Source organism: Ambystoma mexicanum, chromosome 10, assembly GCF_040938575.1.
Source record: "Ambystoma mexicanum isolate Mex_15411 chromosome 10, UKY_AmexF1_1, whole genome shotgun sequence".
NCBI lineage: Eukaryota > Metazoa > Chordata > Amphibia > Caudata > Ambystomatidae > Ambystoma > Ambystoma mexicanum.
In genome coordinates, this window is record NC_090932.1 from 1,569,559,980 (window position 1) to 1,569,587,626 (window position 27,647).

General features: G+C 44.4%; 1 protein-coding gene across 2 annotated transcripts in view; it reads right to left on the bottom strand.

Moving 5' to 3' along the window:
• The window catches only part of MED15 (mediator complex subunit 15), a 672,261-nt gene that overhangs the window by 589,201 nt on the left and 55,413 nt on the right, over window positions 1-27,647 (bottom strand). For both annotated transcript variants that reach the window (XM_069619881.1, XM_069619882.1), the window contains exon 2: window positions 8,551-8,638. In XM_069619881.1, the coding sequence (XP_069475982.1) occupies window positions 8,551-8,638 (88 nt within the window). The remainder of the gene's footprint in view (window positions 1-8,550; window positions 8,639-27,647) is intronic.

Here is a 27,647-nt window from a genome sequence, read left to right on the forward strand (position 1 = left end):
CAACAGATAGCAGCAAAAGCGTGGAGAAAGTGGTTGACCATCAGGAGGGTTATTTCCCAAAATGGGGGTAGATGAATTGAAGCACAAGTAGTGGCATATACGAGGTCTATAGTCCCCACCATCCTGTATGCATTGGAAGTTTGCCCCCTCAAGGAGTACTTTAGCTGCCGAAGATGGAGGCGAAAATTCTTCACTTGTTAAAAATGCTGAGCACAGTCCCTGTTGAGGCTCTAAGATTAGAACTCATTCTTCAGTCTTTAACATCCATGTGGAATACCTCAGCCTGTACATTCTGGGTTGAAAACTGGAGTTCTATTGACTCCCTGGCATCCAACGCTCAAGCCCATAATGATCGGTTAAATAAAAAAGAGTATTTAGTTTAAAGATCTGGAACATATGGTGACTAGACATTGTCCCGAAATTAGCTTGCCTTGTACTGGGATTTTAGATATTTCACTATGTTTATGCAAGATAAATGGCAAAACACGCAATTTTGATCCTTGCGTTTTCTTGAACAGCTTGGCTGAAAACCTGCAAATATGCAGTACACACTCGTCAGGGTCAATTTGAGGATCTCTGTACGAAATATTTAAACATGCTGTGCCTTCCGGCGCAAATTCGTTTTATTCTTTGCCTTTGTTTTGATCTTCTCTGTATACTAGTAAATAGCGGGGCCTGGAGGGGAATCAAAAGAGGAGCGCATATGTCAAATATGTTCAACAAAAGTGGAAACAGCTCGGCACATGCCGAGATATTGCCCTTCCCTCCCGGACCTCTATATAAGGGGATATATACGAAATTTGGCAATTATAGCTCTGACTAGTTTTGGAGTTTTCAGCAGTATCTTAGGTCATCACAGCCGCAGCACATGTTGGCTGAAAGCAAATTCCTTTTACACATTTTTTATATAATTGAATAGTTAATTTGATTATTTTTTTTTTTACTCCATCATAAATTGGTATCTTTTAACCAAGTGATTTTAAAATGTTAATTACATTTTCTGATGCATTGTTGTGCGATTCGTAACAAATTGTAGTTTATATGTATTTTATCATGATGTGTGTGAAAGGATGCCAAGTGCCTCCTAAATGCAAATAGATATTAATTTCTTGTCAAGAGAAAACATAACTACTTCCATTATAACATATTCTGGTGATTTGAAGAAATGGAATCTAATATCAGGGTGGGGAGAAGGCAGTAAAATGTGCGAGCGGCTTATAACGTCGCGCCCCTGGACGAATCCTCACCAAACTTTGCAAAAAAATATACGGCCCACTCTGATTTTTTTCGCAAACTTTGGTGAGGATTGGTCCAGGGGGGAAAGTTATAGGGGGGGGTCCCAAAACGTCTTTTTCCCCCATAGACTGAATGGGGGGAAAAACTTTGCGCACGGCGACAGGTCAAACCGCTGGACAGATTTTCACCAAATTTGCGGCAGGGGCTTGGTCTACAAAGCGTATATATATATATATATATATATATATATATCATTAATTGGTTGGTGAATCAGGTTGCTACATTATGAACTCCAATATTTGCCACCTCGAAAATAATTTGTTCCATCTTGATTTATAAAAATTGCCATTTAAGCCAATTGGTTACATTGCTCCAAGTTATTAACATTCATTACAAACCATCAATTTTCACTAAAGATAAGGATTCCACATTTATGGAGCTGGCAATGCATCACATGTATATAGGGATTGTTATTATGCGACTTTGGACCTGCTCACCTTGCTGTGCTGTATGCGTTAGATGTGTTGGAAGATACTTCAATAAACACAATTATATTTTAAAATTACACAAAAAGATTGTGCTTGCCCTAGAACTTATCTGCTCGCATTACCAAGAGAAGTCTTCTTACTTGTTTACTGGGCTACTAAGCCATCAATTCAAACAAAGCCAAAGAGTGCTATGAAAAGGATTAATATTATTTGGCACTAAATTAATCCAGCACAAAAAAGTGAAGCAACTGAAAGTACTTGAAGATATTTTTAGATGCATGCACTTTTGAATAAAAGTGATCTCACCAACAGGTGCTGTAGAGAATCCGATGGGATTCCCCCCAGAAACCTGGTCTGGAACACTTCTCGTGTGGCCAGAGGGAACCATGCGCCCTCCGATTTCTGACCCTGGGGGGTGCTGTACTGTCGGAAATCGGGAAGACTGGGAGGAACCCCTTTTTTTTAGTTTCCCCATACCCCCACACTTCTAATGACCTTTTGCCAACCTAAGGAGGAAGAAAAACCTAATTTCCTTTAAAAGGACTACATGTCCCAGAATCCGCCAGGGACTGTAACGAAGAAGCAGGCTGAAGAGGCATGTAGAGCTAAAGGATCGGTCAGTCAGGCCTAGCAGCTTGTGGCAGGGTCAGGTAATTAATTCGAAGGGCCTGACCCTGAAGCAATTTAGTCCCACCTGGAGGGCCTAAAAGGCTGCTGCAGGAGCAGTAGAGAGAAACTGGAACAGGAGCTGTAAGGTTGGCAGCAGCAGAAGAGGAAGCAGAGCACGAAGCTGGCAGTTCTCTAGGAAGTGTGACCACGGAAGGGACACCGGGGCAAAGGAAGAGCAGATTTCACCTACAGGCTTCGAGTTGGCCCTGTGCTCACAAACACTACGTTGCTGTGGCTGCATTGGAAGAGACAGGAGAAACTAGAAGTCTTTTCAGCTGTGCCTAATTACTGAAGTCATGCATCCATTCGAGGCCAGCCGAGGTAAGGTGGGGAAAAGAAGACTCCATTATCAACTTTGTAGTTGTATCAGATACACCCATGCAGCAGAAGAGTGTGGGTCCCAAGCGTGCCTGAAGTAGCAGTAGTAGGAGCAAGAAAGCCTGGCAGTAGAAGCCACCCGCAAACACTGTCTTTGGAGCCGGTGAGTGAAGCTCCGTACTCCCAAAGCAGAAGAATTACCTTGATGGTAACTGTAGCCAGCAGAATTCACACTATCATAGAAGTTGGAACAAGTGAAGTTTTTCGCAGTTGTGGGAAGTCTTCTATAACAAAGGGAATTTTTATCACATGTTTTCAGCACAAGCTAAAGTGCTTGCATAAGAAGAAAATCAGTCTTTTCCCAATGTGGCCTTTGAAACCATTACCGGGATGTTGCGTGCCTCCTTTAGAGCAGGAGAGAATCATCGGTAATTGGTCAAGAAGCAGTAATTGAGTTTCCCAAAGTGTTATACGAGTATTTCACATCACAGAAAGGTTACGTATGAGAAACAGCGTTTCCCGATCCTTGTTATAGCAGAATGCTGCCGGAAAAGGGAACACAAGTCAGAAGTTGAAGTTTACCATCAAAAATATCACGTACACCTAATTTCGTTCCTGAAGTGAAAACAGACATTTGTAACATTCAGAACAAACACAAATACATGTAGAAGTTGTTGAAGTCACGAACACAAAAAGCATTACCCAAGCCGGTAGACCGTTAGCTTATAAAACAAAACCAGCCCAATTAGAATCTGAACACGGATATTCTGACGTTGTTGAAGCCGATACCAACCCAGAGTCCTCCGATACAAGGGTGGCAAGGTTATCCAACGCTGGACAAGAAGCATTACAGCTTGTGAGGGAAGTACTGGATAGCAGAAGGTGTGCATAAAGCCAGGAAAGGGAGCTGGCTGCTTCGTTGAAAAATCTGTGAAGCAGAGACTGTTGAAGTTGACACGAAGCAGTGACAGGTTTTTGTGTTGGCTCCAAGACTGAAAGAAAAGGCAAAGAGGTTGCCCTTAAAAATTAGGAAGAAGAGTGCCTTACAGAGGTCAAAGAGTCTTGTTTAAAGTTCCCTAACATTTTTAAAATACCCCGCAGAAGCAGTAAAGCTGCGGTGGCATAACATTTTGTCAGAACATTTTTTTATTGAAGTTGAAGCAGTAGGAAACTGAGGCAGAAGTCTGTGTTCATGGTATCAGTCGCAGAAGTAAGTTGCCAAAGAAAGAGCAACCCCCTTAGTCCTGACAAATGGTAGTCACGACGCTGCAGAGGTTGCAAAAGAGTTGTTTGTTAAAGCCCATTCTATCCTGGACGCAGGTCATCAAGGACTGCCACCGGTGCGATTTTCTTGGTGAAACTTAGAAGGTGAACTTTTCAACCACAAAGGAACCGTTACCAGCAGATTTTTGTTCGAGTGAACTTGTTTCTTTGCAACTTTTCAAGAACTGATTTAAGACCATTTTCCCTGGAGGCGATGGTCTTTGAACATTCCTGGTCAAGAAGATCTACCTAGGCTAGATAGAAGTTATCAAGACACTGGTTGTTTGTTAATCTTGTATGTTGCTTATGCTTTGTTTTAATCGATCCGTTTAGTGTGAGTTCCAACTTGCCCAAACCCCTAGGCAGAGTTTTACGTAGCAGGCTCACATCCTTAGTCTCACAGGAGGTAGCTCTACCTCTGGGGAGAAGGGATGAATTTCCTAGATTTGTCACAATATACTATAAAAATGGCTGTACCACGAGATGGTTGCCTGTCCTTTCGCCATTTGGTGCCTTTACCTTCTTCCTGCCCTCCAGGGTCTGCAATTCCCATATATGACAAGCCCTTTCCAGGGCAAAGTGGCGGTTTGTGGCAACCTGCTAATATCTCCAACTCATCGATTCGTGGCATAGGATAGCTGGCAAACAGAGAAATGGTGTTCAGTTTTCCGAAATCGGTACAGAATCTCTAAGTCTTGTCCAGTTTCGCCACCAAACGATGGGGGGAAGACTAAGGGTTCCGTGACGGCTCAGTGATATCTGAGAATTTCTTGGAGCTCAGTCTCTAAAATTCTCCTTCTGGCTTCCGGGATGCGATAGGGTTTTAAATTTACCATTTGCCCGGCTGGTGTAAGAATATAATGCCAGAACATTCTCACTCTACCCGGTTGTTCAGAGAAGACCTCTGGGAACGGTCTTAACAGTTTGGGGAGGTCTTGATGGAAGATTACTGGGTATTAGCTAATTTTCTAGGTCTCGGTCGGTAAAGAGTGTGGCCATGGTCACGACAGTTTCCTCTCCTGGGCCAACCTTCCACTCCTTTAACCGATTGAAATTATAGATCTGGGTCTTATGTCATCAATCTGGTTAGACAACATAATTCAAGGGACCGTTCTTCACCACAATTTTATAGGGACCATACCATTTAGACATCTTATTCTACAAAGTGGGAAGGAGAACTAAGACTGATTCAAATACGGAGAAGGATCTGGCTACAACTCCTTGGTCATAAAGAGCCTTACTGCCTTACTGGTGTTTAACTATTTCCCTGACGGCCATCATATGAGTTAAGTTTGAGCTTAATGGGAACAGGGTAGGGTGGCCTCTTTCTTCCCACGTCTCCTTAAGCATGTCAAACACATTGATGTTCTCTCCCATTTAGCAACTCACACAGGGAGCATCCTAGAGATGCAGGAGGTGTTTTTCTTCCTAAAACAAGGGCCCAGGGAATCATGATGCCTCAGTTTCAACCGTTGGTCTCTACCAACTTATGCAATATCCCTTTCATGGTTTGATCGAACCTTTCCACAAGGCCATCGGTCTGGGGGTGGTAGACTAAGATACAAAGGTCTTGATATCTAAGATTTACTTGACGTCCTGCATCGTTTTGGCCATAAAGGTGGGGCCCTGGTCTGTAAGAAATTCCTTTGAGAACCAGACTAGAAATAAACAGAATTCGTTTTTTTTAAATCTGTAGACTTGTATTATTCCTAAGGGGAAGTTCTTTGGGGGTACTGAGTAGCATAGTCAACAATGACAAGAATGAACTTTGTTCCCAATTTTGGATGTTTCTAACTGACCCACTATATCCATGGCACCTCAATGATTGGTAGGGATTATAATTAGTCTGGGGTACCGGAGCAGTGGTGGTTTTCTGGCAGATTTCCCAGGCTGCAACTTAGTTTTTTACATCTGCAAATTCGCTTGGCAAAGAAAACCGGGGTATCAATTGGCTTTGGGTTGTCCTCATCTCCTGGTGGGCAGTGGGCCGATGTGAATGTTCCAGCTGGGTTTGTGGAAGAACCTCTCTCACAATATCCCCTCAGTACAGTAAACCTTTGTGGAAAAAGAAAGGTCCAGCATGACTGTCCCGGAGCTTACGTTACCCCTCTCAAAGGCCTCAGTGAGGGATGGATCATTCCTCTGGGCAAAGGGAAGGTCGAGTAACTGGGGCAATATCCTCAACCTCTCCAATCGGTGTATCATCTCTAGGGAGGTCAGCCTCTGCATCTCCTAATGACCCTATGTCGGTACTCGCTAGTGTGGTCACCTCCTGTGGAGCTAGGGTGATTGCCGGTTCAAGGATCCCCTTCGCTATGGCTTCCCCAGCCTTGATCATGTAAGGATTTTGTTCATGGTTGTGAAGTACCATCTTAATCTCCCCCCGATAATCGGTATCTATTCCTTCTGTCTGTGGGTGTTCCACTCGCCTCCCTCCACCCTGGACAACCCAGATACCTTCTTCATCTCAGAGTATGTGCCAGCGGGGTGTATTCCCTGAAAGGATGTGGCCATTCACCTCTCCTCTGCCTTGTCGGCCCATAAGCGTCTGCTTCTCAGATACTGCCCGGCACAGCAGACTACTCAGTCCTTGTATCCAGAACAGAGGATTTTCTCCTCAGTCTTCTCCTGGCCTTGCTGGTTTGTGGGTCCCCGACCCAACACGGCTACAGCGTGGTCACACCACCAGGTAAGACTGTTCTTCCATTGCCATCTCTCGTGTTCAGCTGTGTCGCATCCCTCGGCGTCTCTGCTTCCACGCTACTACAAGATCCATGGTGTAGCGAAGCTCCACCCCTCTAGGATGTTGGCGTGCTAGAGACTCACCTCTGTAAAGGATTCTCTCTCATCCATTCCAACGTCTTCATCTCTACGCTCCTGTACATTAAATACGGTTGGCTTCTACCACTATGATTGCATGGAATCCACCCTGTGGGGCTACCACTAAACAGAGAAACCATTTTAAAATAAATCACTAAAGAAATACTCCTATTTATAAAAGCACAAACTAACTTGAAAAACCCAAATCACACACAAACTGTACTGCAAACACCAAAGTAGAACTCTGGTTTACAGCATGTGCCACACAGATTGTGAAGAAAATATATAGCAATCAAACCCTAGCACACCTGGGAATTCCTCTAAAATCCATGCCCTTCCCAACCCCAGCTAAATCTTCTCTGGGCCTCCTTCCAACAGTATCCATGTCCATATTCTGTGAAAAGTCCACTTTTGCAAGGGTTTCATCTAACCAGTCTAATATCTTCTGACTCTGTCCCTTGTTTAACCCTTTGAAGAAAAATAAATAACATGTTTAGAAATGCATCATACAAGTTTAGGAATATTCTGTAATCGAGCCGTCGGGCTGTAACAGATGCAAGAGTAGGAGAGTTAGTCTAGTTTTGGCTATTAGGTGGCGCTGTAAACGCTGCCTATAAACAAACTATTTTCATGTGAAAGGAGAAAGATGGAACGCGAGGAGAGACGCAGTCTGTGGGTGTTTTGCTTTTTGCTTACCCATTGCCATGCTAGCCCCTAAGGCCAAACCCAACCCCTACCTGGGAACTCAGGAGCTAGCTCAATTCTTTCTGCAAAGTCTTCTGAAAGGTAATGGCTTAAATGCATCTATGATCTTGCTCCTGGTGAAATATTAAAATATCCTTAAACATGTGTTCCTTTAGCTATGTGATTCTTACGGTGTATCTGTGTCCTTGCACTGAATTAATGTGAAGCAAGCATTGGCAAAGCCAACAATTACAGCTCCTGTATACAAAACTTTACCAGGCACTGCCATATTATACCCAGGTACTACATAGTTGCCAACATGGCATTTCCATTCTGTAGGAGTTTATCAAGTCCTGTTTATTTTTCTTTGCCTTCTGTGACTTTTAGTCAGTTTTCTAAATGGGAATTTAGAACTACATTCCCCAGAAGGCAAAGAAAAAAGCAGTGCTGAATAAGCACCTACATACTGGAATGGGTCAGGTTGGCAACTAAGGGTAGTGACACAATTTGCCAGCTGTTGCCATCTCATCGTCTGGTAGTCCCCTTAATGCAGTGCCTGGAAAATGCAGATTCTAGGCCTACACAAAATCATAATCGGTTGGCTTTGCCTTCTGGACACAGGGGAACCTGCAGCCCTGCCCTTATAACTGAAAGGGCAAAAACTACAAACATTGGAATGCAAAGGAAAAACTGAATGACCTACTCATGCAGGTCCAGATGAAACGGAATAACTACAGTTAAACACATTGTGCTTTGTGGTATCCATAAGATTCCAAAAGAACAAGTCATCTTTTTTAAGTGATCCGGTTTAATATTTAGGCTAAGAAAACCAGATACTTCACAAATTACTATAATTGTTATCTTACTTAAAATTAAATAATGAAACAGGTACCAGGATTATCCCATTTTACTAATTGTTCAGCAATGCCTTTGGGTATCAAGAAATGAAACTCGGGCTTGTGCCCCTCCCCGGCCCCTTCCACATAAAATGATTAAAACAATCCGCTATCGGCAGGCTTACTGGCGCCTAGCTTGCAGCACAACCACATTTGATTCAAAAACACATTCTTACCCTGGTCTTTGCTTTCTGGAACACATGACCCTCCATATCTTTGCTCGACTTGTTGTGTGCCACACCAGCTTTTCTCATGGCATCGTCACTGCAACACACAAAATAAAGAACAAAAAGATTGACTGAAAGAATTTGCCTTAACCTTAATAGGCATAATAGTAAGATTGACCGACTCATTTTCCAAAAGAACATGCGTTTGCATTCTTAGGTTTTGCAAATGCCACAGAAGTGGTCAACAAGCAATAGAAGCAGAGAGAAATGGAGTTACATCATGAGAGTTATTGGGGGAATTGTAGGGTCTTAAGGGAAGTATTGCTCGGTTACTCAAAATGGGATTACTGCTACCGGAACAGAGATGGGGCAACCTCCTAGTTGCAGTTATGTCGAGTAGGAACACCTAGTTTTCCGGCAGAGCAAGTTTTTCTAATGGGGTAGCATACTGTAATTTTCCTGAAGACAAATCTTGAGGCACTAGGTGATCTAGGGATCTGTCCCAAGTTCGGAGAAGGAAATCAGAACCTCGCTCTTCGGAAACCGTCAAATCACTTCACATTATTGCTCCAGGGTGTCAGCCTGCAATCTTTGGCTCCCCAGATGTTTTGGACTAAAACTCCCAACAGCCCGAGACAGAATAGTCATACAATGAGAGATCATGGGAGTCTTAGTCCAAAACATATGGCAGGCTACAAGTTGCAGACCACTGTTTCAGCAGGACACATCTCATAGTGCTGGACTTGCAAGTGTGGGCATGCTATGATAACATCAAGCGACAGCATGCATAAACCTCACCTAGGGTGGCCTATATGGTGTCTTCCATCTAGTCACATCGGTTTCACCACATTTTGCAGTGGGACATGCAACTGCATTTTACTGTTGCACGTCTGGGGTTGGTATAGGGTTCTGCCGTGAAAAATAGGAGTGGTGGGAGAAGAGGAAGTTGGAAAGGGGAGGAGGGTGGCAGATCTATCCACTTCTATCCAGCTGACAAATGGAATCTACAACTCTACCTCCTGGCTTGTCAGGTTTATGCAGGACCCCCCCCCCAAAGCATGCCCATCCTGGCTACCAATTTACCATGATATGGACCTATTATTTGCAGTAAAACCCTCCATCAAGTCTTATACCAATAGACTATTTCTTCAACAATTTTCTTCAACCATCTCTTAAACAGCCTCTGCTTTTATCAGTCGGCCTATGGGTACGCTTTACAAGATCCAAGCATGGTTTAGCAGTAGTTAGCGTTGGCTCTAGCATATCTAGCCAGGGTTTTCCAGGTAGGCGATAGGTTGGAGGATCACTACATAAACATTTCCAGGCATCTGGTAAATAGCACAATGCTGTCAAAATCTTGTAACGGGATAGCTTGGGGGTCAGCTTACTTGTTTCAGTGATCTCTGAGAAATTTTACATAACAGTTTACCCCATGCAGTTTTGTCTCCAACAAGCTCATGTTTTGTTGTGCTAGCATCCTACACACAGTTCGATGTAGGCGTTGCTTTTCTTCCAGACCGAGGACACTTGCCTGCACTTTGGGCGGGCACTGCAGTTTGCTCTCCTGAATCATGCTGAACATAATTTTACCTGCAAAGCCCATATGCAAGTTGTCTAGAAACCACACATTAACTGCGCCACCAAAATGTTATTGTCTCCAGAAATAAGTTTCCTTTCTCCTTATGGTTTCATTCAATTGAAGTTTATTGGTTGCTGTTGCCCATTGGTTGTTTACACGTGTTTCAGCCTCTCAAGGGACTTTTTCAAAACAAAAAAGTGTCTGGGCAGATTAAATCATATTTATGTTCCAATGAAAAAGCGTACACACGTCAGTCTTAGATGATATATAAAAAGAGTAAAGATTATGGGTCAATTAATATGAAAAATGGAGAGGAAAAATAAAAAAGGTTTGAAGACACCATTCGTTAATACATCATGTATCATAGCATGACAATATGCAGGACAAAAATACATAAAACACAAAACAGAAATGTAGACAAAAAGAAAAAGAAAATGGAAAGAAAAAAAATAAATATGTATGAAAGTACACATTTGTTAGCTTCATTAATACCCATATGCAAGTTACCAGACGCAGTGATTGTAAGCTATAAACTGCAACAGAGTTTTTATTGAACACATGCCTCTACCGTTCCATCCGATACCTGTGAAAGGGGACCTACATGGTCTCAAAGGATTACACAATCTTTTCTTTTTGCAATATAAAAAAGGTACCACTACCTACAACATGCAGAAATCTAACTCAGACTGGATTACAAATACCAGTCTTCACCGGACTGAGGCAGGCTGCTTTCAGAAAGCTCATTTCATTTTTATTTAGTGCATACATTTTCCCCCATCCCACCATCTTAACTAAGTCACAAGAGGAAACCCTGTGCATTTATTATCAGGTGTTGGTGGGATGATAGTAGGAGGTGCGAGACACCCGGGCCCAAATGGAGGATTTGGACTAGAACAATTGAGCACAGAAGAGAACCAGTGTGAAAGAATCCTTGCTGAAAACTTCCATCAATGGACAATTCATTTCAGACCATTTTTCTGAGCACTGCCCGACAGTTTACAAAAATGATGGAAAATTAATGCACAATTAACTTTCTTTAAACAGGTCATGGAAAGTCAGACACCTTACAAAACAAGGCTCCTGCATCCCAACTTCTACTACTATGCAAAGGTTACCCATATGTACTACAGTGGTCTGTCCATGGCAGATGAGGACAGCTGTGTTTGTACAATGAGATTCCCATCAAGCCTCTGTCCAAAGACAATAGTTTCCAGTATTTGCCTTAAAAGGGACAATGGGTCAGCAGTTCAATACATCCATCTTTACCTTCCTATTCTGAAAACCTATGTAACGTCCGTTTCACCTCCCATCTTTTGAACCTTGTAAGCTCTCCAAGACCCTCTGAACAAACACCAAATTTTCCTTCCTTCCTTCCTTCCTTCCTTCCTTCCTTCCTTCCTTCCTTCCTTCCTTCCTTCCTTCCTTCCTTCCTTCCTTCCTTCCTTCCTTCCTTCCTTCCTTCCTTCCTTCCTTCCTTCCTTCCTTCCTTCCTTCCTTCCTTCCTTCCTTCCTTCCTTCCTTCCTTCCTTCCTTCCTTCCTTCCTTCCTTCCTTCCTTCCTTCCTTCCTTCCTTCCTTCCTTCCTTCCTTCCTTCCTTCCTTCCTTCCTTCCTTCCTTCCTTCCTTCCTTCCTTCCTTCCTTCCTTCCTTCCTTCCTTCCTTCCTTCCTTCCTTCCTTCCTTCCTTCCTTCCTTCCTTCCTTCCTTCCTTCCTTCCTTCCTTCCTTCCTTCCTTCCTTCCTTCCTTCCTTCCTTCCTTCCTTCCTTCCTTCCTTCCTTCCTTCCTTCCTTCCTTCCTTCCTTCCTTCCTTCCTTCCTTTCCGGCACAACCTGAATACACCAGGCCTATTTTGAGAAGCAGATGGTTTCCTCAGAAATTCTTGGCCATGGGTACAACGAAGAACACTTAGCCTGTACTGGATGGTTGCGCTGATGTCTACAGCGGGTCTTCAGTCTTACCAACTAATTTCCAACCACAGTAGGGAATATTCTCTCCTCCCATTATAAAAAGGTAGCAAAGGACAATCAGCCGTTTCTGCAACTGATTTGTGTTTGTGGTCATTCCTTGATAGGCAATTACCGATTAGTTGAATTCCTTTTGAAGGATCTATTACTGTAAATTATGTAATTGGTTAGACAAGTGCTTGATGATTTCTTTATGAATAAATAAGCCCCCCCCCCCCCTCGAGCTAGTAAACACTTACTTGTTGGTCTTCTAATGAAGCCCCAAGTCCTCAGCTCTGTCCCAAGAGCTGCAGAGACCTCTGTAGCACAGGAAAGCTGGCCCAGCAGCACCCTTGGGCCAGAGCCTGGTGCTACCCAGAGGGGCAACAAAATTAGGATTCACAAAGCCCTCTTCCTAGTTCAACCAAACACACCCACCAACAAATGGACTAGGGACCTAATTTTTACAGATCAAAATGGGCTTTCTGCCCCTTCCGCCTCCCTCATCTGTTCCCATGGTCTAACCCAGAGCCAGATCTGACAATCATACAGAGAACTAGAAACAGAGTTGTGATCAAACAAAGTTGGGTTTTCACTTTTTATTGTAGCCAGGATGAGAAACAACAGATGTCCACAAACTTGTGGAACTCTCCCGTCCCTTGCACACCCGGTTTGTGTTATGCAACTACAGAGAATTGTATTTTTTTCCTATTGTGAAAAATATATTAAAGTACCTTCCAGTTTTTTTTACTGTACTTATATAATGAATCACATCTGAATAATATTACATCATATATTCAATTAAAATTCCATTCTGCGCCTTATGGTTCACACTAATTTGTATTGTACATAAACAAACCAATCAATTTCGTGATTATGGGGTTATACTCACTTAAAGGTTCACCAACGTGTAGACAACCGTAACAAGTTAAACTATATTTGCATCATATTTTCTCCATTTGATTATGCAGATATATTCTTGGTAACTCTAGTACTGTATTGTCCTAGGAATTTGCTCAAATGCCAGGATGGCATTTGGATAACAGTTTGTTGAAGCATCTGGAAGCATCTGTTAACCGCCTCTTAACAAAACTCCATGTAGTTTTGCATTATCAAAGTGCCAATATTAGTTTGATTGTGCTTCATGGAGTAGCCATTACTAACAGATCATTGAAGCATTCCGCACACAACACATGTATGTATTAATTCTAGTATAGTGGCAATTTCTGAATCTTGTACGCTTCTGCCAAAAATCACAATTGATCAAATCCTTTCTGTAGAAGATCACTTAAAAAAGAGCAGAACTTACATTTCAGAAAGTGGAAGTAGGTAGAATTAACACCAACAAAGACATTCCAGCCTCTACTATTTTCACTACGCTGGAGAAATTAAGAAAACTAGAAAAACAACAATATAGAGAATTGTCTAAACGGTGGGAGTTTACTGCCATTGAAAAATATATTGATGCTAAAATGAAACCAAGAGGCTTACATTTCTTGGCTTTCCACAGTTGTGAATAATAAAAATAATGACTTATTGCAAGGATGGGAAGCAGGTTTGACTGACTTATGTAACATGTTGATGTTACTTATTAAAAATGCAAAAATTAACCATGAGCATGTTTTCTTATTTAAATGAAGAATTTAAATCAGAAGTAGACCAAGGTACAGTAAATACTTCTCTGTAAATTAAAAAGATACATTGCAGAATAAGAAGAGAAAAGAAAATCAGAAAGTTTCAGAGATCAAAATGAAGTTAATTTCAGAATGTACACCTTTGCCAAAAAAAACAACAAAAAAATAAAACCTCTTTATACCAGTCGTCCAGGATTTAAAAAAATTAATTAAAAACCAAAGAAAAAAGCCCAAATACCGATCCTGAAACTCCAGATTGTTATGAGTAGAATTTGGCTGAAGAGGGCCAGGATCCTGAACAATAAAAGCCTAGGAAATTGTCTTTTAGAAGAAATGAGAATGGTTTACAGAGAAACTAATCTAAAAAGTATCCCTTAAAAGAAAGAAGCAAGGAATTTGAAAAGGGGAGGAGAGGTAAGAACAGAGGTAGAGGCAACGTGGCTCGTGGGAGACAAGGCACATTGATCTGTTCAAAGAAAACGTCAGTAATGTGGAGTCAACCACTGTGGTTAATCTCACTCAGACCACCAATAATGGCAGTGCTTGATCGGATATTGGGCTTTCATTTATTTAAAGTCAGAATTTAGATCTGGTTGAGTGTCAGTAAAACCAAACTTCGGTGTCTGTTAGGGGTTATTGTGATGTTGTAAATTAGACACCTCTTCCATCACCTCTTCCCTAAATTAAGTCATCCTTCCGTGCTTACTCTTACAGGGATTCATTTTTACCTCATAAACAACACATACACTTAGGACATTTGTCCTCAGCCTTGGCCAGCCTATTTATCTAGACCTTTAAAAAGAAACGGACAGAGGCTACCAGAAGGCGTGGGATAGATGCCTTCCTAAACCCAATGCTCCTCGCCCACCTGAGTGCATTAGGGACCTGAGCCCCCCCCTCCCACAAACTCCCCTAGAGCGAGTACCGTTCATCCCTTCCCGCCCCCCCCCCACTCCCTCCACCAGGGTGTGAAGCAGCGTTATCAAAACTCTGGGGGAGATATGAGCCAGCGTTGCTGGGAACCGTCCTCCAAGACAAGCGTGACCTGAAGCAGACCGAAGGTGGGGCACGCCTGAGGAAAAGCGACGGCAGCCTGACAGCCGGCACAGTGACTTGCTTCCACTGCAGCAGAGGTGACTGCGTGGTCCCAGCGGTCCCAGTCGACTGCCAGGCAGAGACTCTGGAAGGGGGGGGGGGAGAAGGAGGGGAGCGAGGGGGGAGACAGGACCATCTTGGACCCCTCAGGATGTGCTCTGTCTTGGCCCTCTGCTCTCTGGGATTGGCAGCGGACACAGTGCAAGCCGTACCACCTCGAGTGGGGAAGGCCTTGCTGCACAGATCAGGAGACCATCATGCAGAGACTGGCCCAGAAATTTAAAGTGAGAAACCAAAATGGGCCGCCAAACAGTATGTACATCTCTCACCAGGAATAAAGGGCAAATGAGGAGGGGCCCTCATTCCAGCAGTCTCTCCTGCAGTGGGGCATGAGGAGGAGTGCCAGTGATACACAGCAGACAACCTCGGTCACTTGGGTACAGTGAAAAACCTGTGGAGAGCGAGCCAGCCAGCCAGGGACCCCCCTCCCCCCTTCCACCAAGAGGTGAGCCCACAAGGTACCTCAATGAGGGAAGGCCAGCTAGCTCAAGACAGAGTTAAGCATCAATGATGACTGGCCACTACGACACTGCTTAGACCCTGAGCAGGTAGGCGAAGAGATCACTCGTGCCAACGGTGGTCTGAGGCGGAGCGTCCTCCCTCTCAGCGAGACTGCATCCCCTGGGGGTCCAAGTTCTAACTAACTTTGCCACAGAATGCCCTCTTCTTCATAGGGGACGTGTCACCGCCCTTCTCAGTTGCGTCTGCCCTCAGCCGAAGAGCAGATAACAAGTAGACGGTGCAGAGTGTGGAAAAACCCAGCGCCCCTCAGCACGACTCCCTTCCCGTATTCGTTCTTCAGTGGACAATACCATAACGATTCCCCACAGCAGATCTACTCAGCAACAATATTTATGTAGTTATGTGATCTTGCTCTGCTTTCGCTACTGAAATGCTTGTTTATTCTGCAAGGCCCGCAAAGACGCAAGCTTTTATTACTGTGATGGAGGAGTGTCCAAAATAGCTGCGCACCAACGCCATGTTCTAGCTAGCATTTCACACCAGCATTACACTCCACCCCCGGGACACAAATTGCTGTGATGGGTGTCCTCTGCACGCCCCCAGACGGGCGTGCAGAGGACACCCATCACAGCAATTCCAAACATCCAAATCAATGCAGAACGCAGTGCTTCAGGAATCCATGCAAATAGGTTTCCCCACCAATCCCCATCCCGATCTTGTGTTACTCGAGCAACTAGACCCTTTATGGCTTGAATATGTTTTTGAATAGATCGGGAGTGATCTCCCATGTTGAAACCCATCCCCTCCATCGTTTCACGACCCAAATTATGCTTCAAAAACAAATAATCTATAGCTGCTCTATTTTGTAAGATAGCCTTCGTAAAATGTCTATTATCCAGCAACAATTCAGTTAAAGCTTGCAAGGTTTCATTAAGCCCTTTTACCACCAAACAGGCTAATTTAATAATGATTTTATATCTCCCAGCCGCCAAGTCCCAAATCCAGATAATGGAAACGGTGAACGCTAATACCTCCGCTTCAGAGAGTAAATGCACTTCAGAATTGCAGTCTGGCATTAAGGCAATATATGAAGCAACACGTATAGACCGCCCAACTGTAGGTTTTAAAGGATACATCATTAAACCAAGGAGTGTCAAAGCGCATGGCCCACCTGGAATATTAGCAGGAATGTATGAGTAAGTGAAGTTTCCACAGGAAAACAAAGAAGCATGGGGGAAGTTTTACATGGTTCAGGTGGCTAGCAGTGGAAACGGTAACATTGAATACCATATTGAAACATCAACACAAACACTTATAGATCTTGTACATAATCGTTGCTCAAAAGCATTTTATTTTCCATTCACATTAATCTTTACCTGCTGACATTTCCCAATGTTGGACGGATCACAAGTCATTTGATAACAGACATCAGCAGGAGCAATGTCATGTGTCATGATACGGGTCATGTTTCTCCATTTGTGGATAGTGTCAGCAGAGAATTTACAGTAGTCATACACCTAAATTCCGAATATCCGATTGCTCCACCAAGGAATCATTATACAAGACTCCAAACAAATCCTTTAAAACAGGGGCAGGCATTTGAATGGCCACGAGGCATGTCAAAATCAAATCTGCTGAGCTATACACTCAGTCAAGCAGAAATGCGAAATGTTCAAAACTCGCTGGGCCAAATAGACCCACACGTGTTCAGGCTGTTTGACCAGGGCTGACTAACCATGATGTGAAAAGGATGTCGAAACCCCAGAAGGGGATAAAAGCAAAGCATTTATGTTGTTGTCCCCGCCATTTCCATAATGCGCCACAATAAACTGCAATAGACGTATCCTCTGGCATAACGCTGGTAGGAGGAACCTCAGTCTTCATCCATATCCGCCAATCCACTTGGAGAATAGAGACGTCTGCTACACCCTCCCCCCCCTCCGGCATGTTCCCAGACCCTCGCAAATGAACTCCACCGCTGTGCCGCACACAGGCACTCTGGATCTAAAACATCAGAATTCAAAATAAATGATATCAGTGGAGTACATCACTCACTCAAATATCATTTGTCAGCCGAGATATGGGTCCATTTCCTTTTCGATGGTTCCATAACCGGAACTATTTGATCTTCCCCAGTTGCTATTACATCCGCCGGAACGGGCGGACCAGTAGATTTCTCGACCCATACTTCACACCTGGAATCATTACATCTGATGAGCCAAAACCCTTGTCCCCACAAACAGTTAAGATCGTGAGTGGCTCCCCTTTCCTCACCATGGACAGTTTTACAGGTACCAATATTAATTGGGCTACTCTATCTCCTTTACGTATCGGTAGCATATGCTCCCCACTGTCAATGAGAATCCCCTTAATCACACCTTGGTAGTCTGCATCCACAATCCCACCCAACACTTGAATGGCTTCCAAAGCCAAAACCGATCTTGGGGCAATTAATCCCATATGTGCAGATGGAATCTGTACTCCAATCCCTGTATCAGTCACAGCAATACCCCTGGGTTCAAGACAAGTTTCTTCCCTTGCATGGAAATACACCCCAGCAGACTCTGGATTGGCACAATAAGGGGCCAGTGCACCAGGGGATATTTCCCAATACAAAAGAGTTTCCACAGCTCGATTTGGTTTGATTTGCAAAGCTGGCGTTAACATGCGCATTAATGGAGTTTCACCGTTCGCAATAGGACGGTTATTCAAAATTTGAACAGCTTCTAAGAGACGTTCTCGCCAACCCTTCAAAGTACCATCACCGGTTTTGCGCAATTGGTCCTTCAATAGCCCATTAATTCTCTCAATTAGCCCAGAAGCCTCCGGGTGGTAAGCGACATGAAAAATCAATTCAATACCTTTTTCTTGACAGTAATCTAGGACCACTTTCCCTTTAAAATGAGATCCGTTATCACTTTGAATTTGCAAAGGGACGCCGTAGTATATGGCCACCTGGTCCAATAATTGAATTATATTCAATTGGGTAGCTCTTTTACATGGCAGATCCATGAGGTAACCAGAATACGTGCCCACAATCGTGCATGCATATTGACATCCTTTACTAGTGGGCATAGGACCGATCTAATCGATCTGCCAAATCTGTCCAGGTAATTTACGTAGCGTCAATGTACCAAGAATAATGTGAGGAACTGATTGATGTTTCTGATGCTGACATGTTGGACATTGCAAGATGATAATAGATGTCACAATTTCTAATGGAATACTAATTCCTCTGTCTTGTGCCCACCAGATAGTAGCCTTCTCTCCGAGATGTCCACTTTCCTGATGGGTCTATTTTGCAAATCCCTACAAATCATCCTCCTCAGCCCTTGTGTCCATGACTGCAGACTTTTGCATGTTCGTCTGCAACAGAATTGAACCAGCGTTCCAATGAATCAGTTGCACAATGTGCATCTACGTGATATGCAGTTACAGTAGCATGCATCAGCATCTCGGCAATGTCTTGCCATAATTCCATTCCCCACACCTCTTTCGCATGAATTTTCCATCCATTCTTTTTCCAAGTCGGCAACCATACCACCAACCCATTTGCCACTGACCATGAATCAGTATAAATATGACAACTTCCAGGCGTTTCCTGCTTCAAAGCCTGATATACGGCATATCATTTCACAAACCGACTACTCTTCCCTTTCCCTGAGGAGGTCAGCACCTTTTTCAGTTTGGGATTGTATGCCCCTGCTTTCCAGTGTCGTTCAACCCCCACATATTTGGCTGCACCATCTGTAAACCATGCATGCTCGACTTGTTCATCCGATAATTCGGATAATACGGAATCCCCCATGTAACTGGAGACTCACCAACAAGCTACTCTCCCTCTGGTTCAAGGTCTACGAGTGGAACTCCCGCTACCTGCTCATGCAATTTTGCCACGCCATCTTTACCAGCGTGGCACCAACTTGAATGTACCATTTTCACTTGATACTAATCAAGTGGAATCTGCGGACCTCTTCCTACTCTCTGTTCCCCCCCTCCGCCATGTGCCTGTTCTCGCTTTCGCTCCTTTCAGCCTCTTGCCCCCCCTAAATTGGAACTCCCTACCTCTATCTATCCGCTCCATCCCCACCTTTTCCGCCTTCCGTGCTTCCTTGCTTCCTTGAAATCTCTCCTTCTCCATTGCCCAACCTAAAACCTCTCGCTCTCTCCCCATGTCTCCCCTACTTACCTCTCCCTACCTACTTCCTCTTCTCCTACACTCACCTGTCGCCTATTTTACAGGCAAATTGCTCTATACACTGTATTGTTGGTTTGACTCAAGTTTTATAAATGGCTTCTACGGTTCTAATCTTCTATGTATCTTTTTGTTATAATGTGAAGCACTTTGGAGTAAAGCGCTATATAAACACAAATACAATAGAAATACTAGCCTCTTGCGCATGACCGATCAGTGTGTCTTAGGGGAGCTCAATACCCATTGCATGATTGTTATTTTAGGTCGAATCACTAAATCATGGCCCACTGTCATTTATTCTGCATCTACGAGTGCCCAGTAACTTTTTAAAAGGAGCATATCTATCGCCCGCATCAGGTAACTTTCTACTCCAGAATCCTTAAGGCCCCCGTTTTCTATCCCGTTTCTGCCATAGGCTCCAGTTGGCATAGGCATCTTGTACAGATACATTCAGTCCCACCTCACCATCCCTCAATGGCCATAAATCAAGCACCTTCTGAATTGTCTCCTTTGCCAATTGGAACGCAGTTTCCTGTTCATCAAAATAAAAATTTTTACGCATCACTTTGTAAAGAGCTGCTAAAATCTGCCCCAAATGTGGTATTTGCTGTCTCCAGAACCCAAACAATCCAATTAACTGTCACACTTGTTTCTTAGTTCTAGGGGTTACAAACTCCAGGATTTTTGTTTCGCCTTAGGCACCATTTCACGGTGCCAGCTATGCCATTGTTTACCCAGAAAAACCCCAGTCTCCGCTGGACCCTGGGTCTTAGCATCATTAATTTCCCATCCTTCCTTGCGCAATCCTTCCCTCATGAGATCCAAGTGCACTTGCACACTGTGCTCATTGTTACCTTCAATCAATAGGTCAACAATGTAATGCACAAAATGTACATCCGGTTTGCATAGAATCTTGTCTAATTGTTGGACTATGCATGTTGCCCATTGGCAAACGCTGAAACGTATACTGCCTCCCACTCCACGAAAAATGCAAATTGCTCTTAGCATTCATTCGCAATCGGTACAGTGAAGAAGGCGTTAGCCAGATCCAACACTGCGTACCCTCAAATTATTGTACATTTTCAATCAAGGATACTGCATCCGGAACTGCCGGTACCAATGGAGGAGTATTTTTATTCAATTCACAATAATCAACTGTCATTCTTTATGTACCATCCGGTTTTTTAATAGGCCAGATAGGATTGTTCCATGCCGTGCTCACAGAACGCAACACACCAGCTTCCACATACCCTTTGAGGGTTTTCTGAAATTTCTTTCTGTCCACGGGAATGTGATATTGTTTCATAGACACTCTTTTTGTGGCTATCGGAACCTACACCGGGGGCATTTTCAATTGGCCAACCACTAAGGGTGTACTGGTAAACTCACTCACACCAAAGTGGTAAATTTTACCCCCTAATCCAAGGGTCAACCCCTCCAAAATGTCAAATCCAATCATATAATCAGTAAGTGGACAATTAACACCTGATGGGTCTCTTTTCAACGGACCAATTTTCCATGTCAATTTCCGTTTGAACTGCCGAGGTTTCCTTACCTCCCAATCCTGTAAAAATAAAAAGGTCTTCGCTTACATCTGGAAGGATTCCCATTTATCAATGAGGCCTCCGCCCGGTATCAATTAAGGATCAATCCTCCTGTGCATTTCCTGAATGACAAAATATTTTCACATGAGGCAGTCTGTCCACCTTAACATGGGCTTCGCTACCAGAGCTTGACCCTCATCCTATTCGTATTTAGAGTGTGTGTATTTAGATTCCCTTTCCACCATTAAACTCGCCATTCGTAAGTCTGCATAGGTCGGCTGGGAAGGCACAGATTTGTCGGAAGACTCACCGTCTCCCCCCCTCTGGAGACGGACCAAAAGGATCCTCCTCTTTTTTTGACTTACGTACTTCCTGTCGCTTCACTTGCTTTTACCGCGCTCCTTCCCATCTAGGCCTCGTTTTTTATACAACAAATACATTTCTCGTGTTTCAATCCCATCAATATCTTCTCGGGGCACACCAAATAGGGCCAGAAACATATCCTTTCTCGACACGCGAGGGTCACGGCTGTCAAACCTCTTCCCGGGAGTGCTTTACGCCGCTCCCTCTCCCTCAGTCATTCATCCGGCTTTTCCCATTCTCCTAGATCTGCCAATTGTCTAATGGTATATACCACTTTTGTCAGTTATTTTGCCCGTCATTCCTACCAATAACACTTCGGCTGGGCTCACTTCTCCTATAGCTGCATCCCAGGTCTCACTTAATCCTGCTCCACACGCCCAAGTTTGTGCAAGTTTATCATATGTGCTCTTAGTCCAGCCTGGGATCTTTACCTCAGGACAGCCTTCGCCAGCGGAGCTACCTTTTTTCCTAAACAGGGAACTCATATCGAATGAATGTTACACCTCCCTTACATTAATAATAAGAAACTCAACACCTAGACACACGTATAAATCGTTTTTTCCCTTTTTACCACCCTAAACGAAGAAAGACAAAAAGGAAAGAAAAACAAAAAAAAACACTTTTAAAAAAATGTTTTCCTTTCTCCCCATTCCGAGTGCAAAACTTTACCTTCAAAAAATGTTATTTAGCAGGATCCTTTGGCATCAATATCAGCACAAAGACCCTACTCCCAGCGCCAAAATGTTTTGCTTGGCCACGTGAGGAGAACACCGACACTTACGTTTCCCCGGCCACAGGCAAACCAAGTTAATGGACTCCGACAGGCAAGAAATCACAGACTAATTATCATAGTAAAATTAAAATGGCTCGTTATAGGCCCTTTATTCACACAATATATGTATGTATGGACTTAGCATACATAAAACAAACATACACTTACTCATAAACTTAGATGTATAGACATTTAGATATAAATTGCTTCACCGTTAGTAAAGAAGCAGAAGACATCTTCATCTTGGCCACTACGACACTGCTTAGTCACTGAGCAGGTAGGCGAAGAGATCACTTACGCCAACAGGTTATGATGCAGATCGTCCTCCCTCTCAGTGAGACTGCATCACCCGGGGGTCCAAGTTCTAACTAACTTTGGCACAGAATGCCCTCTTCTTTATGGGGGTATGGCCCCACCCTTCTCAGTTACGTCTGCCCTCGGCCAAAGAGTAGATCACAAGTTGAAGGGGCAGAGAGTGGAAATACCGAGCGCCCCTCTCCTCGCATTCATTCCCAGAACCCCTTATTATGCACCTGCAGTACGCTCCGACTCCCTTCCCGCATTCATCCTTCAGTGGACAACACCATAACTATTCTCCACAGCAAGTCTACTCGGCAACAATATTCATGTAGTTAGGTGCTTGCTCTGCTTTCGCTACTGAAATGCTTGTTAATCTGCGAGGCCCGCAAAGACGCAGGCTTTTATTACTGTGATGGGAAAGGAGTGTCCAAAATGGCTCCGCATCAACGCCATGCTGTTCTAGCTCGGATTTCGCACAAGCAATACACTCCACTAAGCTAGAGTTAAAAAATAAATAAATCGCTAAAGAACACAAACTAGCTATCATCAAAGCCAAAACCACCTCGTTCAACACCAGAATAGCCAATGCCAAATCTGACACCAATGAGATCTTTTCCATCTTTTCGGAACTGGAATCACCCCCCCCCCACAAGCCATTACTAAAGATGAAGCCTGGTGCAACAGCATCTAATCTGCCATGCTCCACAAACTCAAACACTACATAGCAAAATCCAAGCCCACCAACAGTCACTATCGCCAACAGTCGAGAATCCCTAAAAGCAACACCCCCCCCCCCAACCTCAACCCTGGTGAAACACCCCTCTTCTCCTTTAAGGAAGTCAATAAACAGGAAGTCATCTCCCTCCTGCACACCATCAAACAATCCAAAAGTAAAAGGGGACATCTGCCCCGCACCCATCAAAGAGTACGGCTCTACCCTTGCCCCCTTCCTTACTGCATTCAACAATGCCTCCTCTGCCAATGGCCATGTCCCAACATGCCTGAAGGAGGCCTCGGTGCAACCACTCTTAAAGAAACCCACGCTAGACCCAACCGACCCAGGTTACTACAGACCCATCACTACTGTTCCCCTTTCTCTTTAAGTTTCTAGACAAAGCAGCTTACCTGCAAGTCCAACAGTTCCTTGAAGCTAACAACCTTCTTGGCCTCCGCCAGTCAGTCTTCTGGCCAGGCCACAGAATCAACTTTGCTTGACCTTAAGAACCAAATGGTCGACATCGGAGATTCTAGAAAACCAGCCCTACCCCCTCCTCCTAGACCAGCCAGCGGCTTTTGATCTCATCTACCACAAAACCCTCTGCCACCACTTCTCATCCTCCACAAATTTCTCCCCTAACGCCACAGCCTGGATCGCCTCATTCCTCCAAGTTAGACCCATGAGAGTCTTCACAGATTAAGCCTGTGCATGCCCAAACATCATACAGTGTGGTGTACCTCAGGGCTCATGCACATCACCCACCCTTTACAACATTGACTAGGGTACTCTTCAACATCCTTGACTCACTAGGCATCACATACACAAACTACGCTGACGGCACTCGGGTCCTCCTACCACTATCTGGTGACTACGAGTCTGACACCAATCCCTAAACACCATCTACTCCACCATCCAAAACTGGGTGGCAGAGAACTGGCTGTGCTTAAACGGAGACAAAACAGAGCTACTCCTAATTGGATCCTCAGAAACCCTTAGAAAACTCGACGACCAATATAGTGCTTTCACTATCGACAACTCCTAAATCCCAGTATCCCAAGCAGTCAAAACCCTGAGTGTCTACCTCAACTCCAACCTCCCCATGACCAGGCAGGTGAATGCCATAACCTCTGCTGCTGCCTACCACTCCAGACTTCTCAACGTAGCTAGACCAAACCTCACTGGGCAGAATGCCTAACCGTAGCTAGAGCCATAATTGGCTCCCGACTTGATACTGCAATGCCCTCCTGGCTGGTGCCTCCACAAAAAATATAGAAAAGCCCAAATTGCCAAAACAATGCACTCCCGGCAGCCATCAGCATTCCCAGAAGAGGCCACATAACAGCTGCCAGGAAACAAGCCCACTGCCTCCCTATTAAAGAACAGGTCATCTTCAAAACACTGGCCCTCACACATAAATGCATCCACAACACAGGCCCCCCGTACCTTACACAAAGAATCACAAAACCACAGACAGCCAAACCTACCAGAACCCCATACACCAACCGAAACACAGTGCCTAAGGTTTTGAGAGCACGGGCCGGGGGCTCCAGCTTCCCTTTCATTGCTGCTACCCAATGGTACTCCTTGCCACCCCCACCTCGGAGACATAGCATCCTACCTAGCCTTCCGCAAGGCAATTAAAACTATGCTGTTCATCTGAACCTGCCACTCCAACCCTTCAGAGCACCATCCACTGTACTCCAATACGATGTGTAGGTTTTGGTCGTTTTGACCGAATCTAATGGTTCGCATGAACCATTAGATCTAAAAATGCTACCACCAAAGGTTCGAACCTTTGGTGGTAGCACTGTGTGTAAAAAAAAAAAACAAGGGGGTGCGGGGGTGCCCCCTGCATCGCCCCACTCACTATACTATGAAGTATAGTGAGCGGGCGATGCGGTGACACCCTGCAGCCTTCCGTTAAAGAAAAGGACCCTGCGGCACCGGTTCAAGATCACGGAAGTGAAAGGGAACTGGCGCTGCAGGAACCCAGGGTGAAGAAGGTAAGTGGGGTTTATTTATGTTGGGTGTGTGGGTGGGGGTGTCTGAGGGTGTGGGTGTTATGGGTGTGTTGGGTGTGTGCGTTTGAGTAGGTAAGTGGGTTTGCATGAGAAAGGTGCGAACCTTTGGTAGTTCGCACTTTTCTCATACAAACGTTCCGGCCGTGGCAATTTCAGCCGTGGTCGGATCACTTAGAATCATGATTGTAACTGTATATTCGAACTAAATCTCCTTTAACTACTTTACGCTGGACCCATTTATCTCAACTTTGCCACACTGATTATGCACCTGTAACTAAGACACCTTCATGTAACAGCGCCTGGATGCCCCCGGGCTGTCAGTGTGCTTTAGAAATGAAAAAAAATAAAAACCAAGTAAACCTTGGGAAGCCCTTATTCAGGTGTCATGGGGATAGCTGGCGCTCTCAGATCCCAACCGTAGGAGTGGATGAGCGAGGGAGGATCACCTGGGTAGGGGAGCCTGGAATGAGGAAGATGTCCCCAAGGCTGTTATGTGCTGCATCAACTCGACCTCCCTTCCATCCGATAAACATCCTTCGCGAATTCACCATCCCCTCCACCTCTGGTGAATCCATTACACACCCTGTTGCATTCAGAAACCTTCTCAGAATCCTCGTTTTCCTGTTCCCTATCCGAATACTCCCAATCACTCTTCTTCCCGTCCCTCTGATTATTCCCACACTCCATAAAATACTAGTTCCCACAAGCCTTGTTTTTTTCACGATCCCAGCTATTCTCGTTTGCCCTGCAAACCCTACCAATCCTGTCCCTCCGATTATCACTTTATGAACTCCCAGTCGAAAGTAAACAGTTACAGTTCTCCCCCAACCCTCCTACTTATTTCAAAAACCCTCCAAAACCCACCCTTCTTTAATCACCTACCGCCCCTAGAACAAAGGCTATGACTCCCTGTACCACCTCTTACACATTCCGTCATGTAGGACACCGACACTCCAACCCCTCCCCAAAACGAACACTGTCTTACCCCACGAAAGACAGCAGACTAATAAAACTGTTTTCCTGACATGTCCTGCAGCAAAGATCAGGCAGAGTCAGGCGATTGATCCAAATCACACATCAGATGGTCCTTTCCTTTCCCTAAAGGGATAATATGTGGAGCAAGAGTGCACAGGACAAGCAAGGCAGACTGTACGACGAGACAGCTATCCAGACCCGGAAGTTCAAGAGGAGGAGAAAGGAGAGCAAAACATTGAGAGGCTGACGAGGAGAGATATGACTCTGCACTTTGACACAATCCGGCGAAACCTCTGCAGAAGGAATCGAAGACCGAGGACAATAACCCAGTGGTTTGTAACAGATGTCAGCGCTGGGAGACTCCTGCCTGCTACCCTGGTACCAGCCTTGACTCCAGCTACAAGGAAATCCAAGCCGTTCATCACGGCCGGTGAGTCGAAGGAAGAACCAATAAAAACCAGGCTGTGGTGAATGAAAGTCACAAAGTGGCAGAGTTAGAAAAGTGTAAAGAACTGTAAAATTGTAAAGGGGGAGATCAGCTGCAGAAGGGGCCCGGCACCATGTGGGTGCTGCTCCGAGAAACTTTGGTTAATCCCCATCACAGTAAAACTTCAGATACCAGAAGGCCGTAGGAGAGCCGCCAAGCTAGGTCACAGCGGTCATACAGGAGGTCAAGCAAAATCCCTGTACTGTCGAAAGCCTTTGACCTACGCACTTGTCATGGGCACTTGCCCAGGATCACAGGAGCTGCACCATCAGGTTGTGGGAGCAAGGGGTAGCATGGTTCACACACGTCCCTTTGGGACGTTTATACACAGGGGGCCCAGGTTGGAGTCAGTCCTGGCGCCTTTGGCGCCAGGCTCATGGAGAAACATAAGCAAGACTCTTTATTATGAGCAGGAGTGCTTTTCAGGAACTTTCCACGTGTGCAGTCAGTCCGGGTGTGGCTTTCCATCTTGAGCACATCAAACAAAAAAGAGACTAGATCGGGCTATTTTATAGACCGCTTGGTTCAGCCCTCTTTTTGCCTAGGGACAATCAAAAACTAAGGAACCACAGAGTCTTTCTTTCTCTTCAGTCCATTGTTTACCTGACTAGGGTGATGTACCAAATAGGTCCCGAGTTTATTTGAATCATGTTTTCTTTATTTTGTCAAAGAGGACACACATATATTGTGAAAGTTAATATATACAAAAAATATTACAAACCCTAATGCATACCACTCTACAAGACACAATTTTACAAAATGTGCATGTTGCATATTCTAAAATTCATCCTAAAATGATTCAAAGGGTAAAACCATGCATAATATATTCATAAAACCACATCCCTCCTATACAAAACTAAACCTAATAGTGCAGTGTTATCACCAATCAATTCGCAGTGCAATAATCATGTGCACATTTGCTAATAATGTCCAATTCAATGTTGGTTAGGCAGCGTCAG